General features: G+C 48.2%; 1 protein-coding gene across 1 annotated transcript in view; it reads left to right on the top strand.

Moving 5' to 3' along the window:
• The first annotated feature begins 343 nt into the window (after positions 1-343).
• The window catches only part of DNAAF9 (dynein axonemal assembly factor 9), an 81,754-nt gene continuing 66,760 nt past the window's right edge, over positions 344-15,337 (top strand). The window contains exons 1-2 of the mRNA XM_083571031.1: positions 344-680; positions 8,625-8,704. Coding sequence (XP_083427157.1) covers positions 586-680; positions 8,625-8,704 — 175 coding nt within the window. The 5' untranslated portion in view covers positions 344-585. The remainder of the gene's footprint in view (positions 681-8,624; positions 8,705-15,337) is intronic.

Genomic DNA, 15,337 nt, shown 5'->3' with positions numbered 1-15,337 from the left:
GAAACGTGCATGTGGTTGATGGGGCTTCCTCCTCATCTGGAGCTCGCCCCGCAGGTGTAGGTATACAAATTTAATAGCTAATAACAATAAGGAAAGAGAGGCAGGGCTGGGCGCCCCCTTTCCGCCGAGCGAGGCCTAACGCCAGCCTCGCAGCCCCCGTTGCTAAGGCGACATCCTGACGACAAGGGCCGTTGCTAAGGGGAGGCCCTTCTTCCGCGTCCGCGTTAAGGAGAGTGCGCGTTGCCAGGGGGCGGGGCGAGGCTCGCGCGTTGCTCGGCAACGGTTGCCGCGGGGCGGAGCCGTTCCCCGCCTCCTCCTCCTCCTCCTCCTCCTCCTCCTCCCTTGGAACAGCTGGCCCTGTCGGGACGTACCATTGCGAGCGAGCGAGGAGGGGGGCCGCAGCGAGAAGAGCCGGCGGGCGGGGGACGCCTTGGGCGGTGCAGAAGGGCAACGGCTCTTCTCTTTCTCCCTCCAGCTGAGGCGCAGTTGGTGCGTCCCCCGCTCCTCCCCCTCCCCCCGCCCCGCCGCTCGGTGCTGCAGGGAAGGCGAAGCGGAGGCGGCGGCTGCTGCTGGGCTGACAGGACAATGGCGCTGCTCCCCTCGGCACGGAACCCCCTGCTGCTGCCCCCGGCCCGAAGGGGGCGCCCCAAGGCCCGAGGAGGGGCCCAGCCCAGCGTCAGGTGAGGGGTGGGGGCGAGGGGGGGAGGTGACAGTGGGGCTGCCCTGGGTGGGGTCTGGAGAACGGAGAGGGGCAACGGGAGGCGGGGGGAGGGGGGAGTGAGAGGGGTGGGGGACGGGGGGGGTAAGGGGGGAGGGGTGGGAGTGAGGGGTCGGTGGAGGGAGACGAGGGGGGGGAGGGGAGGGGAGCAGGAGGTGGGGTGGGGCTGCCCTGGGTGGGGTCTAGAGGGAGTGGAGGAGAAGGTTGTGCAAAAGTGGGGGTGGGGTGAGCATGCATTATTTTATACATGCATGCATGTATGTGTGTGTGTGTGTGTATACACACACACATATGTACACACACACACATATATACACGTATATGTATATATTTTCTTCTCCCCCGTAAGGTCCCAGGGCAGGTTGCCACCACACAAAATCAAAAATCCCATGAAACAAAGCCAGAACATGTGGCCTTAAGCGACAAAGGAGGTGGCCTTGCAAAAAATCGCATCTGCCTGAACAACTGTCAGTGGGCTAGGGCCGTGTGAGGGGTGCAGAATGCCATGATGCAGATATTTTTGGGGGAGGTTGCTTTGGTGCAGGTGTGGGGTGCCTGGGCAAGGGGTTCTTTGGTACAGAATCGGGATGCATTCTGGTGCAGAATATCTAGGGGTGTCAATAAGGGCAGGGATTGCTGGGAGGTTGGGAATAGGAGAGTTGTGGTGCAGGCAAGAGGTGAGGTTGGGAAAGGTTAGGGGGCGCTGGCAGTAGGTGCTGCTTGAGGGAGGCAGGGCAGGGAGTGGGGAAGGGCTGCAGGCAGATGGTGAGGGGCCTGGTGGGGGGGTGGACATGAGCTTTGGGTTGAGCTGAGGTGGGTTCTGTTGGAGGGTCTGCCTTGCTGCAAAAATATGCAGAGGGTCAATGAAGGAGAGGGGCTGTTGGGTCCAGGTGGAGGTTAGTATGGCCAACATGGGGTCACCTCAGCGCAGAATATGCAGGGGGGGTTGAGTAACAGTTGTAAGGAGCCTGAATTGAGTGGTGGGTCCAGGAAGCGTAAGGGCTTTGTTGTAGATGTTTACAGAATACAGGAAACTGGTGTGGGGTAGGAAGCCTATAGGGACACGGGTGGCGCTGTGGGTTAAACCACTGAGCCTAGGACTTGCCGATCAGAAGGTCGGCGGTTCGAATCCCCGCGAAGGGGTGAGCTCCCGTTGCTCAGTCCCTGCTCCTGCCAACCTAGCAGTTCAAAAGCACGTCAAAGTGCAAGTAGATAAATAGGTACCACTCCAGCGGGAAGGTAAACAGCGTTTCCATCCACTGCTCTGGTTCACCAGAAGCGGCTTAGTCCTGCTGGCCACATGACCCAGAAGCTGTACGCCGGCTCCCTCGGCCAATAAAGCGAGATGAGCGCCGCAACCCCAAAGTCGGCCACGACTGGACCTAATGGTCAGGGGTCCCATTACCTTTAACTTTACCTTTAGGAAGCATAGGGGGCACCAACAGGCAGGAAGGGTTTGGATGCAAGACTGGGGAGCTGCCTTACTAGTTTGCATTTGGCCCTCTCTGTCAGGGCTCACATTGGTTTCGTGGCACCCTTTTTCAGGGACCAAATAATTCAAAAAAATTAAAGTCTCACCGCTAGCTCACCTGAGCATACCCTTGGGAGCAGATCCTGTTGATTTGGGTTCCAGGCAAGTTTACGGTAGTAGATCAAATTCCTAGTTATTCTTCCACCCCCACCAAAGTGTATTCAGAGGGCTAAGAGTTTGCCCAGGGCCCAACCCCTATGTGGATGAGTAGTTAGGTTGATAACAGAGGTTGGAGATAAATGTGCATTGAGATACCAATTACTGAAGGCAGCTAGTAGGATGAGTTGTGCGAGTGTTGCAGTATCTGGGCCAGTAAGCAGTGAGTGCCCTGTGGATTCAATTGATCTCTCCTGGCATCTTTTCGAGTTGTAGGTTATCAATCTAGCAGGCAAAAATCATAGAATCATGGGTTGAGGAGAGAAGAGTCTTGGCTGGATGCCTTGGGTCCAGTACAGTTTCAAGACAGAAGGTCTTCAAGGGAGTCAAAGAGTGTGATGGAAAATGGCTGGTGTTGGTGTGGGGCTTAAAAAAAGACTTGGGAACACATAGTCTCTTGGATTGTTTCCCCATCCTTCATGCAGGATAGGCTGATGGATGGAGGTGGAGAAAGCTGTGGTGGTGTGTTCAGAATGTTTGGGGTACGTCAGATCGGTGGGGGCTCTGATAAGGAGGTGGCTTGTGGTGGTGATGGGACTGTAGGATGGGGCAGTTTGGGAGGGTGCATGCTTGAAGTGGTTACTTTGGGCGAAAGGATGTAGAGAGGATAGGCTTTAGGGGAGAGATAGTAAGGACAGGACGCAGGGAAACCAGGCGTCCTTTGGAACTGCTGCTTCTCCTCTGTCATTTGGATGCACGTTGAGTATGTTGGGCAACAACATTATGAACTGGAATATTGAACACAATGACATTTAAATACGCTTGCAGAGAGCTGGATGAGGTCCTGTACCACTGCAAAGGCAGGGCAATGCATCCTTTAAAGCAGGCTAAAATAAAAGCCAAGGCGTTTGGGTGAGATACCCCTTTGGAGTCTTGGAACGTGCAAAAATATTTCCCAGCATCTTTTCTTTTGTTCCCAGCCTCCCCTCTCCTTTCATAGCAAATCCACAAAGCGAGGATGAGATCAAATTCTTAAAAGTGTGTGTGCGCATGCCTCTTAAGCCCTCCCAGACAGGCACAAAGAATAGCAGCTTTTCTCTTTGCAATATGTTTACATGGCTGCCTGTGTGAAGGTTAAATTCCTCTTTCTTGTGGGGTGGCAAATTAAATTAGTCACAAGTGTGTGCATAGGGGGGGAGATGCCTAAGGGGGGGAATCGTCTGCAGGCCTGTGTTTTACAGTTGTTTGTGAGAGAAAAGCCCCGTCTCCAAATAATTCCTGTTCAGTAATTGGAAAGAATGCAAGACTTGGCTTCTGATTTTCTTCTCCTTCTTCTGAGTTCTGATTATTTAAGGTTTTTTTTCTTTAAAAAACAAAAAAAGCAAGCAAGCAAATGGCTTTTAATGAAGCTCTATTAGCTTAGCAGAGCGAATGACCTTGGGAAAGGAGCTGCTGTTTCAGAGCTACCTTGGGGATTTGTTCTGGAGAAACAGATGCAAGTAGTGAGCAGCCTACAACATTTGCCCGCCCCTTAGAATGTCATCTGTTCACATTCTCCTCCCAGATCGCAGTGGCATTCCATTCCAATTCCACCCCCCCCCATTCCTTGTTTAACTTAACGGTACTTTGCAAATCAAATGGTGCTAAGAGAGAAGCCGTTGCCTCACTGCAGAAAATGTACTTCCTGGGTTGCTAAATGAGCAAATATAACAGTGTTTGCACAAAGACTGGCTGTGTTTCTCTGTGCCTGTCTTCCTATGCTACAACTGGAGAAATGTCACAAGATGATATTTCTTGTGTCTCTTTCAAGCTCTTCAAAATGAGCGGGCTGGAGCTAGAGTTTGGCACGCAAACAACCAAAAGCCCTGGCTGCCTGTCAAAAGGGAAAGGGAAACATTTTCCATGTTCCTTAAATAAAATTCCGTTAAACTGCTGAATGCGCAGCTCCCATAAAGCATGAGAGCTTATTTAAATTTATAAATTCCCTCTTCAAATGACAGTAACCGTGAAGACATTTGGAGCCCAGGAGAAGGTTACAGTGGCGTGTCTCCTTCCTTCCTGCATACGGGGGTCTCTCTAGCAAGCCCACCCTGGTCTGCATGGCTGGCGTCCTTTCCTTAATGAGATCTTCCAGGCCTCAGTAAACCAGTCCTGTTCAGTTATAATAAATACCCTTCCATTCTTTGCATGCTCTCTTTGCTGCTGGGAGTGGAGTGGTGGAGATAGCATTGAGTTTGGGCCTGGAGGTGGGAGAAGCATGTTCAGATCTCTGCTGAAGTTCAAATGTGTGTTCTCTTTTCCCAGACCACCTCTCTACCCAGTGACTTTATGGGAGCTATAGCAAGATAAGGGTCCGTGCTCAGTCCATGGTCAACTCATACCTCTTCCACTCAACCCATATGTTGGTTCGCTCCAATCCTGAACTGAATTGACTCTGTGGGCATCTTGGATGTTCATTCTCTTTGTCAAACATATCCCTTTTCATCTCTCTTCGGTTTCCCTTCTTTGCTGGTCTCCTAGGCTGCAACCACACCATTGACCTGGGCAGTCCCACCACCATACTTCTCCCTGTTCTTTTCTAGGATTGCTTTTCCTCCAGCTTGGCATCTGATCTTAGGGATAGAAGCTGCTATGTGGAAGCCCCTTCCTATAGCAGTCTTTCACCGCAATACCTGCTGCAGCAGGGGAAGGGAGACTTTTGACTTGCAGTGTCTACTAGACACCTCGAGATCTACTAACTGGATTTGGGTACAAAAACAAAACAAAACAAAAAAATCATTCCCTGATTACCCCGGGGAAAGGCACAGTGCCTGAGGATCTTCTTTGTATGCAGAAGGTTCCAGGTTCAGTCCCTGATCTACTACAAATCACCCAGTGATCCAGTAGTAGATCTTGCCCTATCTTCTGCCCTTCCCTTTGCTACAGAATGGATTTTTGGAGGGAAGAAGCACCCCGGTTTCTTTTGCACCCCTAGTATGGATAACTAAAGCACCCTTGCAAATAAGTCCACAACTGTTGCTAGCTCACTTGACCTCGTATACCCATAGGTGTGGTGTTGTTTTTCCCAGACAGTCTAGATAGCGCTGTGGCCATCCGTATCAAATGTAGCACAGCTGTTGGCTGACTTTATCCGCACAAAGACTTGAGATGAAAGTGAGACACGCTTCTTGCCGGCTGGCTCTGTTGATATCTCCAAAAACATCTCTCTCCACCCTTTTGTTATATATCTCTGCCAAGCGAAAACAACATTGAGTGCATCTGATGAAATGGACTCTATTCCATAGAAGCTTCAGCCACAATAAATTTGTTAGGGCAGTATTCGGTGTTAGTCATACTCAGAGTAGACGTACTGAAAGTAGCTTAAGTCAGGGTTCAGTAAACTTTTTCAGCAGGGGGCTGGTCCACTGCCCCTCAGACCTTGTGGGGGGCCGGACTATATTTTGAAAAATATAAATACCCTGCAAGCCAGTCCCGCAGCTGCCTCCGGACCTGGAGGAGGAACGCACTCTGGACGCTTCAGGTTACATACGCTTCAGGTTACAGACTCCGCTAACCCAGAAATATTACCTTGGGTTAAGAACTTTGCTTCAGGATGAGAACAGAAATCGTGCTCCGGCGGCACGGCAGCAGCTGGAGGCCCCATTAGCTAAAGTGGTGCTTCAGGTTAAGAACAGTTTCAGGTTAAGAACGGACCTTCGGAACGAATTAAGTACATAACCAGAGGTACCATTGTACAATATAGAACTAGGAAATGATGGTGAAATGTTTTTTCCCCACTAACCTCCAGTGCTAAGAGATCTGTGCAATACTTTCCTCATTTACTTAAAGCATGGAACAAGTGAGCATAAGAGACATGCTGGATCAGACCAAAGGCCTTCCTAGTCCGGCGTCCTGTTGTCACAATAGCTGACCAGACAACCCCCAAGGGGAGGCCTCAAGCAGAACATGAAGGCAATAGCCCTTTCCCATTGTACCCCAGCAACTGGTATTCTCAGCCATGCAGCATCTGATCTTGCGGGAAGTGTGAAGCCATCAATAAACTAATAGCCTTATCCTCCATGACTTAGCCCCCGATATAGCTTTAAAAGGGGAGTAAGGAACCACCGCAGCTTGTGGTGGCGAATTCTAACTTTGCTATGTGAAGTACTTCTGTTTGTCCTGACTTCCAGCATTTAGCTTCATGGGATGATCGCAGCTTCCAGTACTAAATGAGAGGGAGAAAATCTTCTTTCTATTCATTTCCCCCACACCATCCATAATCCTACACACCTGCTTATTGTTTCTCTCCACCCCATTTTTAAAAATAATAATGTGCAGTCTTATCTTCTCCTGCACCATCAGACATTGAGCATGCACCTTCATCCCATGGTCTAGTGCAGGCATAGGCAAACTCTGCCCTCCAGATGTTTTGAGACTGCAATTCCCGTCATCCCTGCCCACTGGTCCTGTTAGCTAGGGATGATGGGAGTTGTAGTCCCAAAACATCTGGAGGGCTGAGTTTGCCTATGCCTTATCTTGCTGCAACTGTGCTGTTTGGCTTGTCAACTTTGCAAGCAAATTCTTTTGTGCGCAGGATGCTGTTTCTGCATAAACAGGAAGAAGCATGTCAGTGACTCCTTAACCAGGCCAGCTGACTTGACTGTGAACTTTTCAGTTAGGGAAGTTCACAGGAAAACCCCTTCCTCTAAGCCTGTATATAATGCTGTTTGCTCAGAATTACAGCATTATTTTCCCCCCTATGTGTTATTTTGATAACCGTTTCACCTGCTGTTTCAGGTGAAATAAATGAATGGCAAGTACTTGTTTCTGATCCAATACAATCTTCCTTGGAGTATGCTTGGTTCATGGACTGCATATGCTCCCCAACATACTTACTGAGATCTTTAAAACAATAGATGTCGGCCATAGTTATATCCATACGTTTAATGAGACAGTATGGATCCTCAAGAGAAGATAACTCATTTTGAAAATTACTATACTCGTAATTGCACAAAGGGTAGACTAGGCAAATTTATATCATAGTTGTGAATTCGTATAATCTAAAGGGAACATTTATAAAGGAATTGGCAAAGTAACCTGGGGAGAAAGGAGATGGATTTGGTTGAAAGTTCCAACAAGAATCATGCCCACAGATCTAAAATAAATTTTATATAAGATCCAGGTTCAAAGGGAATAGTCATTTGGCTCCATTCTGCTCCCGTCTTGTAGATAACTGAATAATAGCAAATTGTATACATGCTGATCAAACGATCAGGCTTTGCAAATGTTAAATAACGGTGGTCATCCGGGGACCTCACAGCTAACTGTGGTTGTCTGTAGAGATGATTGCAATTCAGCAATATATAAATGGTTGAAGTAATAATGACTTTTGACACTTTCCCATAACTCTGGTCTCCCACATCACAAACTGTCCTTCAAAAACGAGTAATGGGGCAAATATGGAGGGCCCCCTCTTTGCAAGGGGGGAAGTCCAGTTGGACGTGCCCATGCAGTTCTGAACTGTGTCCGATGAATGTGAGGGGTGGATGATAGCCATAACTCTCTGTTGCTAGTTTTATGGGCTGCTCTTGCATTATGTTTGTTAGCTCTTTCCATTCAGAACGAAGGTCAACTTTTTGCATGTCAAGGCTTGCCTGTTTGGCCACCCTGGTGTGGCTTGAGAGTAAAATCATGCACTGGTCTGTTGACAGGGTTACTTGGTATTTATGATCAAAGGGAATGTGTTGCAATTCAGATTAGGAATGAAACTCCTTCTGGGAGTACTCAAAGAGAAAGCCAATCCTCAGGACCTCACAGGCCAGCACAAGGCACACCCTGGCTTGCAGTGGACGCTCAGCCTGAGTTCCAGTGCACAAATGTGTTGGTGACCTCCTGGTGGCAAAATGGTGTTTTGGTGGCAGCCGTGCTGCCCACGTGATATCTATCGCCTACTTTGCCAAGTACCCTGAATTGAGTGAAAAATACTTTTGTTTTCAGCAGGCACAAAAGGTGGAAGATAAGTTCATCCAACTGGTAGAAATGCTTTAAAGTGATGATGCAGAAATCACAGAGGAAAAGTGAGTGGGCTGATAGCTGGAGACAGAGCGAGCTTTTTGCAAAATGATGTGGAAAGAGCAGAGGCCTGCTTCTACTAAGTGTATATGAATACTGACAGTTTCAGAACTCCTGGTACAGTACTGGTTTGCCAGATGACAGATCTCTTTCAGCGAGCCTTGACTCCCAACAGATTGAAGTCCTTTTTAAGCATCGCCTCTAACCGTCTCCCGTTTTTCTTCGCAGTTGTAGCCGCCTTCGACAAATTCAGAACATCCTGACGCAGAGCAGCAAATCCCAGCCAGATGGAATACTGTGCATTTTGGGTAAGTTCTCCCTAGTTATTAAAGTGCACCGGCAGCATTATTGAAATGTGCAAGGTAAAGCCAGAAGTTGTGTTTCAGGATCCTAGAAATATTCAAAGAGGGCTCAAGCATTTGAGGAATGTTGCTTGCCCTTAGCAGCTGAAACGTGTTGATGAGTTGAACACGGAGCCCCTTAGAAATGAATGGAATGAAGAGGTCACACAGTTTTAAATCTCTGGCTAATGCCAAAGACCCATGTGCTTTTTAGGATTTAGTGGTCTCCTCAGAAGCACATAAGGGATGCAGGTGGCGCTGTGGGTTAAACCACAGAGTCTAGGACTTGCCGATCAGAAAGTCGGTGGTTCGAATCCCTGAAACGGGGTGAGCTCCTGTTGCTCGGTCCCTGCTCCTGCCAACCTAGCACTTCGAAAGCACATCAGAGTGCAAGTAGATAAATAGGAACTGCTCCGGCGGGAAGGTAAACGGCGTGTCCGTGCGCTGCTCTGGTTTGCCAGAAGTGGCTTAGTCATGCTGGCCACATGACCCGGAAGCTGTACGCCGGCTCCCTTGGCCAATAAAGCAAGATGAGCACCGCAACCCCAGAGCCGGTCATGACTGGACCTAATGGTCAGGGGTCCCTTTACCCTTTACCTTTAAGAAGCACATGGAGACAAGGCAAACGTTGAGGATGGGCAGTAGCTCTGTGATGGAGAACATGCTGGCTGTTGGAAGGCTCTGGGTTCAATCCTTGTCATCTCTAATTGAAAAGGTAAGATAGAGAGATGCCTGGCCTTTTGTCCTTGGGCTTGAAACTGGCCCTTCCCATTTGCAGTTGCCCCAAAAGACCAGTGTGCGGAAATGGAAAGAAGTGTGTTTGCTGCTTCAGGGAGAGCGGAGCCCCAGATAAAATAAATCAGATGTCAGGGACTGGCTAGGTGGTGAAGAATGGTGGGCGGCTTCTGCCAGAGAACCCCCTGCAGGCATGGCCAAACTTGGCCCTCTAGATGTTTTGGGACTCAACTCCCATCATCCCTAGCTAACAGGACCCAGTGGTCAGGGATGATGGGAATTGTGGTCCCAAAACATCTGAAGGGCCGAGTTTGGCCATTCCTGCTAGGGAACTCTCAGGAGAGGAAGGCTCAGAGCCAGGGAAGTGGTGTTGGGACATGGAATACAGGCCAGAGGATGAAGTGTGGGGGCAGAATGCTTGAATGCTGAACAAGCCACAGATTTGAGTGAGACAAGCCTTGCAGTCTGCATACTTGGAGCAGCCTTCGTTGTTGAAAGACAGATACAGTGGTACCTCAGGTTACATACGCTTCAGGTGACATACGCTTCAGGTTACAGACTCCACTAACCCAGAAATAGTGCTTCAGGTTAAGAACTTTGCTTCAGGATGAGAACAGAAATCGTGCCCTATTAGCCCCATTAGCTAAAGTGGTGCTTCAGGTTAAGAACAGTTTCAGGTTAAGAACGGACCTCTGGAACGAATTAAGTACTTAACCCGAGGTACCACTGTACAGTGGACGCTTGGGTAGTGAGCGTGATCCATGCGGTATGCACATTTGCAACCCACAGCGTTCGCAACCTGCGTATGCGCAGGTTGCTATTCGTTCGGGTACTTCTGGGTTTCGACGATCCGTAACCCGGAAAAACGCAACCTGAAGCGGCTGTAACCCGAGGTATGACTGTACTACAAAAAAGAGTGAATCTCTCTTGAGTACTGGAGGCTGAGTAATGTGACTGGCCTGAGAGATTTGTTTCTAAACATGGAGGCAGTGCTGGAAAATTTTCAAGCAATCTGGTCATGCTTCCTGGACGGTCGTGAGTAAGGTTGACAGTGGAGTGAGTTGGGATGTGAGACACTTTCCTGCTTCCTTTCTCCCTCCCCGTCCTCAGTCCAAAACGTATCATTAGAAAAAGGTTTATTTTTCACTGTCGTCTTCTGTGTTTCAAGTTTGTAAAATTTATGTGCGAACTGGAGTTGCGTTTAATTGTGAACATGCACCAAGGGCTGGCTAGCAGATGGGTTGGAAAGAGGAGGATTAAATGAGTTGCAGCTTGGAAGAAAAAAAGAGGCATGGTTTTGTCTGAGTAGTTAAACATTCTGGGCACTGTATATTATGAGTCAGGGAAAAATCTCTGTGGTAAGGGAAACGGCTAAACACAGTTAAGCAGACGAAGGCTCAATTTAGGAATGCCTTGGGGAAAAACTTTGCAGTTTGCATGATGTGCCACTTCTAGCTGGCCCTGGCTTTCTCGGTGAAATCTAAGGCATGCAGAGGGGCGCTTGCATGGACCCTAACCAGAAAGTTGCGGTTAGGTGGCTTAACCCAAACTTTGATAACTCTCTGAAATTAAAGCCATTTGCAGGACACCAGGAATGTGACAAGAGGCTTTGTGGAGACTGAACTATAATTACTCTGGTAAAAAATAACTGAATGCTGTGAAGAAAACTGACAATCCAGGAGGACTGCTGTTCCGCCTGGCCTTTGGCATGGAGTCAATTTGATTCCCTCCCCCTCTTCTTTTTTCCTTTCTCCTCCTGTGATGAGGCTGCATTTTAATGTTTTAATGTTGTATTTAACCTAGTTTTTAAAGCTGTATTCCAATCAACTTGTTTTTATTATTGGTTGTTAGCCGCCCTTGGCTGGCGAGGGCGGGGTATAAATAAAAATTATTATTATTATTACAGTGGTACCTCGGGTTAAATACACTTGAGGTTACATACGCTTCAGGTTACAGACTCTGCTAACCCAGAAATAGTACCTCGGGTTAAAAACTTTGCTTCAGGTTGAGAACAGAAATCGTGCTCTGGCAGTGTGGCAGCAGCAGCTCGAGGCCCCATTAGCTAAAGTGGTGCTTCAGGTTAAGAACAGTTTCAGGTTAAGAACGGACCTCCGGAATGAATTAAGTACTTAACCCGAGGTACCACTGTATTATTATTTTGCAAAGTGCTAATGGGCAGCACAGAAGAAGAAGGCAAGTGGGGCCACTCCATCATCTGCACTGAGAAGCCAGCTGCCATCTGGTTGCTGCCTGCGTCAACTGTCACCTGGCAGTAGCCATTCCATCAGGCTGCAGAGGAAGGGAAGTGGGGCCACTCTGGCAGCTCAGCTGCAAAACCAGCCACTTTTGATACCTCCTCTTCCTTGAACTGTTTCATGCCAGCTGGTCACTGTAAGCGCTTTGCAGCTAAGCCTTAAAGTGTGCTATTTTTCTTGACCTCTGGAAGTCTGAAGAGTAGGGTGAAAATGCTCTTAAGTCAGGGTTTCCCAAACTTGGGTCTCCAGCTGTTTTTGGACTACAACTCCCATCATCCCTAGCTAGCAGGACCAGTGGTCAGGGATGATGGGAATTGTAGTCCAAAACCAGCTGGAGACCCAGGTTTGGGAAACCCTGCTCTAAACAAATAAATAAGAAGGTATGCCCGTATTCACATTTTTCTTCCACCCTCCAAACCCCTTTTGCGTTTGTGTCATGTCTTTTAGAGTATACATGTCAAGGCTGGGGCTGACTTACTAATCTTTGTCAGCTGCCCTGGGAGCCTTTTCAGCGGAAGAGCAGCATAAAACTGCTGTCAATAATAAAATCCATTCTTCCCCGGCAATGACCTCTTGTGCCCCTTCCCTTCCCGGTATGAGTTATCTCTAGAATTGCCCCCTGGCACTACAGGGTAGCTTTTAGGTACTTCCATGATGAAAGGAGGTTGCACAGCCGACCAGAATTAATTTGCAAGGCTTGCATCCGCAGATCTGTATATTATGAACGGTGCAAATGTTGCTTAGATCAGGAGTTAATAGAGATGTGTCAGGACTTGGGAGCCTTAGCTAGGAATCACTCAGCTGTATCTCTGGGGGCAAAGACCTGAAAATAAGTGGAGCTGCTGCAGTATCAAGATGGGGAGAACCTCCTGAACGTACAGCATGAATTACAACGATAAAATTAACGCAGAGCTGTGCTGGCAACATTGCAGAAAAGAGTGCTTGGCGTGTATATACGTGGGAATGTTATAATTATTGCTGCATTACAGTCATACCTCATGTTGCATTCCGCTCGTGTTACGGACTTTCAGCTTACGAACACAGAAAACCTGGAAGTGTTTACTTCCGGTTTTGCCGCCCGCACATGCGCAGAAGCAATCTGCATGCTTTGCACATGCGCAGAAGCAATCTGCGTGCTTTGCGCATGCGCAGAAGCGCTTGATTGCGCCACACACATGTGTAGAAGAGGCGCTCTAGTTGCAGACTTTTCAGGGTGTGTACAGCACCCCGAAACAGATTAAGTCCACAACTAGAGGTGCCACTGTATTGTGATAGGTCTTAATATTTCTTATGGCTCATGGATTTAATAGGCTAAATTAAAAATGGGTGGGAGGTAGGGAAACCAGTCAGGTGTCAAGCCCACGCCTGGGGCACAATGAATGAGCAGAATATAAAACCTCCGAACTTGTATATAAAGATTCTAACTTCCGTGCCCTGTGCAACTCTGAGAGGCACCTGAGTGCCCTAGATTTCTTGCCAGGGTCTCCCTGGGCTTTTGTCTGGCCCCTGCTTATAAGTCTGGATTTACTGGCAGCCCTTGAGTTGTATCCCAGCGTAACCCCGTGTGAAAGCCGAGACAGAACAGTGACACAGGAAGCCAGGCTGTTGTGAGAGCTGCAGCTGGTTCCAGCCACGAAAGAGGCCGCCAGATATTAACTGTGATCAGATCCTGGACAGCTTTCATCCTTTCTCGGATACCACAGGCTAGATGGGCTAATTAAATGCTTACGACACGACATATCAAATTTTTCTGTCCTTGGTCCCATCTGAAACCCTTTTGTGAGCCGTTCCCCCAAATGCATCCCTGCTAATACCGGACTGCTGCATTCCTAGCTAGCTTCTCCTGAAAGAGGGGGAATGTCAACCCAAGCCTGGGAATTTCTGCCCCCTTCTGTTGCTCTCCTCTTAAGCTGGGTTTCTCTTTTCTTTTCTTTCATTGGGGAGGATCTGCTGCAGTCTGCAGCCTTAGGGAAATGTTTCAACTCGAAGCTGGAAAATGCATTTTAAATGCATTGCGGTCAGTATCAGAATTGTAGCAGAGGCGGATTTAAGGGAGTGCGACAGGTTTAGTTGCACCGGGTGCAGGGCCTCGGGAGCGCTGCAACTATGATGTAGAATGGAAGGTGGGGGGGGCACCAAATTTTGGTGTCACACAGGGCACCGCAGAAATTTTAGACCCCCAAGGTTCTGCTGCTGATTTTAGGTTCCTGGGTAACCACGTGTTCTGGAGGTGTTTCCCCTAGTCATAATCAAAATAATTTGCTCTAGCTGACCGGGCAAATAAGCCTTACACTAACTGGTGGCCCTTTCTTTCTTTCTTTCTTTCTTTCTTTCTTTCTTTCTTTCTTTCTCTCTCTCTCTCTCTCTTTTTGGGGGGAGACACAGATTTGCTTACTTAGGTATGTGTACAGATTTGCTAACTGAGATATGTGCACGAAATAAATAAAAAAATTAAAAAACTGTCCAGTAGCACCCTGGAGACCAGCTAAGTTTGTTCTGGGGTATAAGCTTTCATGTGCATCTTAAAAAGCAGGGACATCACCTTGCCAACAAAGATCCGTATAGTTAAGGCTATGGTTTTCCCAGTAGTGATGTATGGAAGTGAGAGATGGACCATGAAGAAGAATTGATGCCTTTGAATTATGGTGCTGGAGGAGACTGTTGAGAGTCCCATGGACTGCAAGAAGATCAAACCTCTCCATTCTGAAGGAAATCAGCCCTGAGTGCTCACTGGAAGGACAGATCCTAAAGTTGAGGCTCCAATACTTTGGCCACCTCATGAGAAGAGAAGACTCCCTGGAAAAGACCCTGATGTTGGGAAAGATGGAGGGCACAAGGAGAAGGGGATCACAGAGGACGAGATGGTTGGACAGTGTTCTCGAAGCTACCAGCATGAGTTTGACCAAACTGCAGGAGGCAGTGGAAGACAGGAGTGCCTGGCGTGCTCTGGTCCATGGGGTCACGAAGAGTCGGACATGACTAAACGACTAAACAACAAGAAGTGCATGCACACTTCTTCAGAAACCAATATGGGTAGATATGTGTAGGTAGACTGGCTAGTAGACCTATTGATAAGGCTACCATATTTTATGCTGATGCATGGTGTGTGCCCCCCTCCCTTCAGTATCTGTGGGGCATTGTGTGGTTTGACGGGCTTGTTTGAACGATTTAGACCTGGTTTATAAAGTATTCTTTGCCTCGGTGTTGCTAACATCTGGGCAAAAGCTGCGGTGAAATTCCTGTAAATATGTTCTGTAAGCATGGATAGCTTTTTAATCAGTTGGGTCCTTTCCTTGGCTGCCATCCTAAAGCTGTTGGTAGCTGGAATCCATTATTTCCTCCCCCATATGTTGTTCAGTGCATTTCTGCAAGTGAAGATACCTCCCTCCCAAAAAACAAAGAATGAAGCTCTAACTAATCGTGGAGTGACATGCCCCCCCCTTTTTCTCAAGGCCCCCCCTCCTCCTCCTGGCACCCCTTTGCTTTTGATTTCTCCCAGAAATATGGGGGTTGTCATTAACATAATGTTCTGGTTTTGTGACGCCACAATGGGAAATTTCTTCCATTCATGGGGTTTGTTGTTGTTTTTTGGTTCTTTTTTGCATAAAAT

This window comes from Podarcis filfolensis, assembly GCF_964270895.1.
Source record: "Podarcis filfolensis genome assembly, chromosome: 9".
In the NCBI taxonomy this organism is placed as follows: domain Eukaryota; kingdom Metazoa; phylum Chordata; class Lepidosauria; order Squamata; family Lacertidae; genus Podarcis; species Podarcis filfolensis.
The sequence above is the reverse complement of the archived record's forward strand: the minus strand, read 5'-3'. Positions and strand labels throughout refer to the sequence as shown.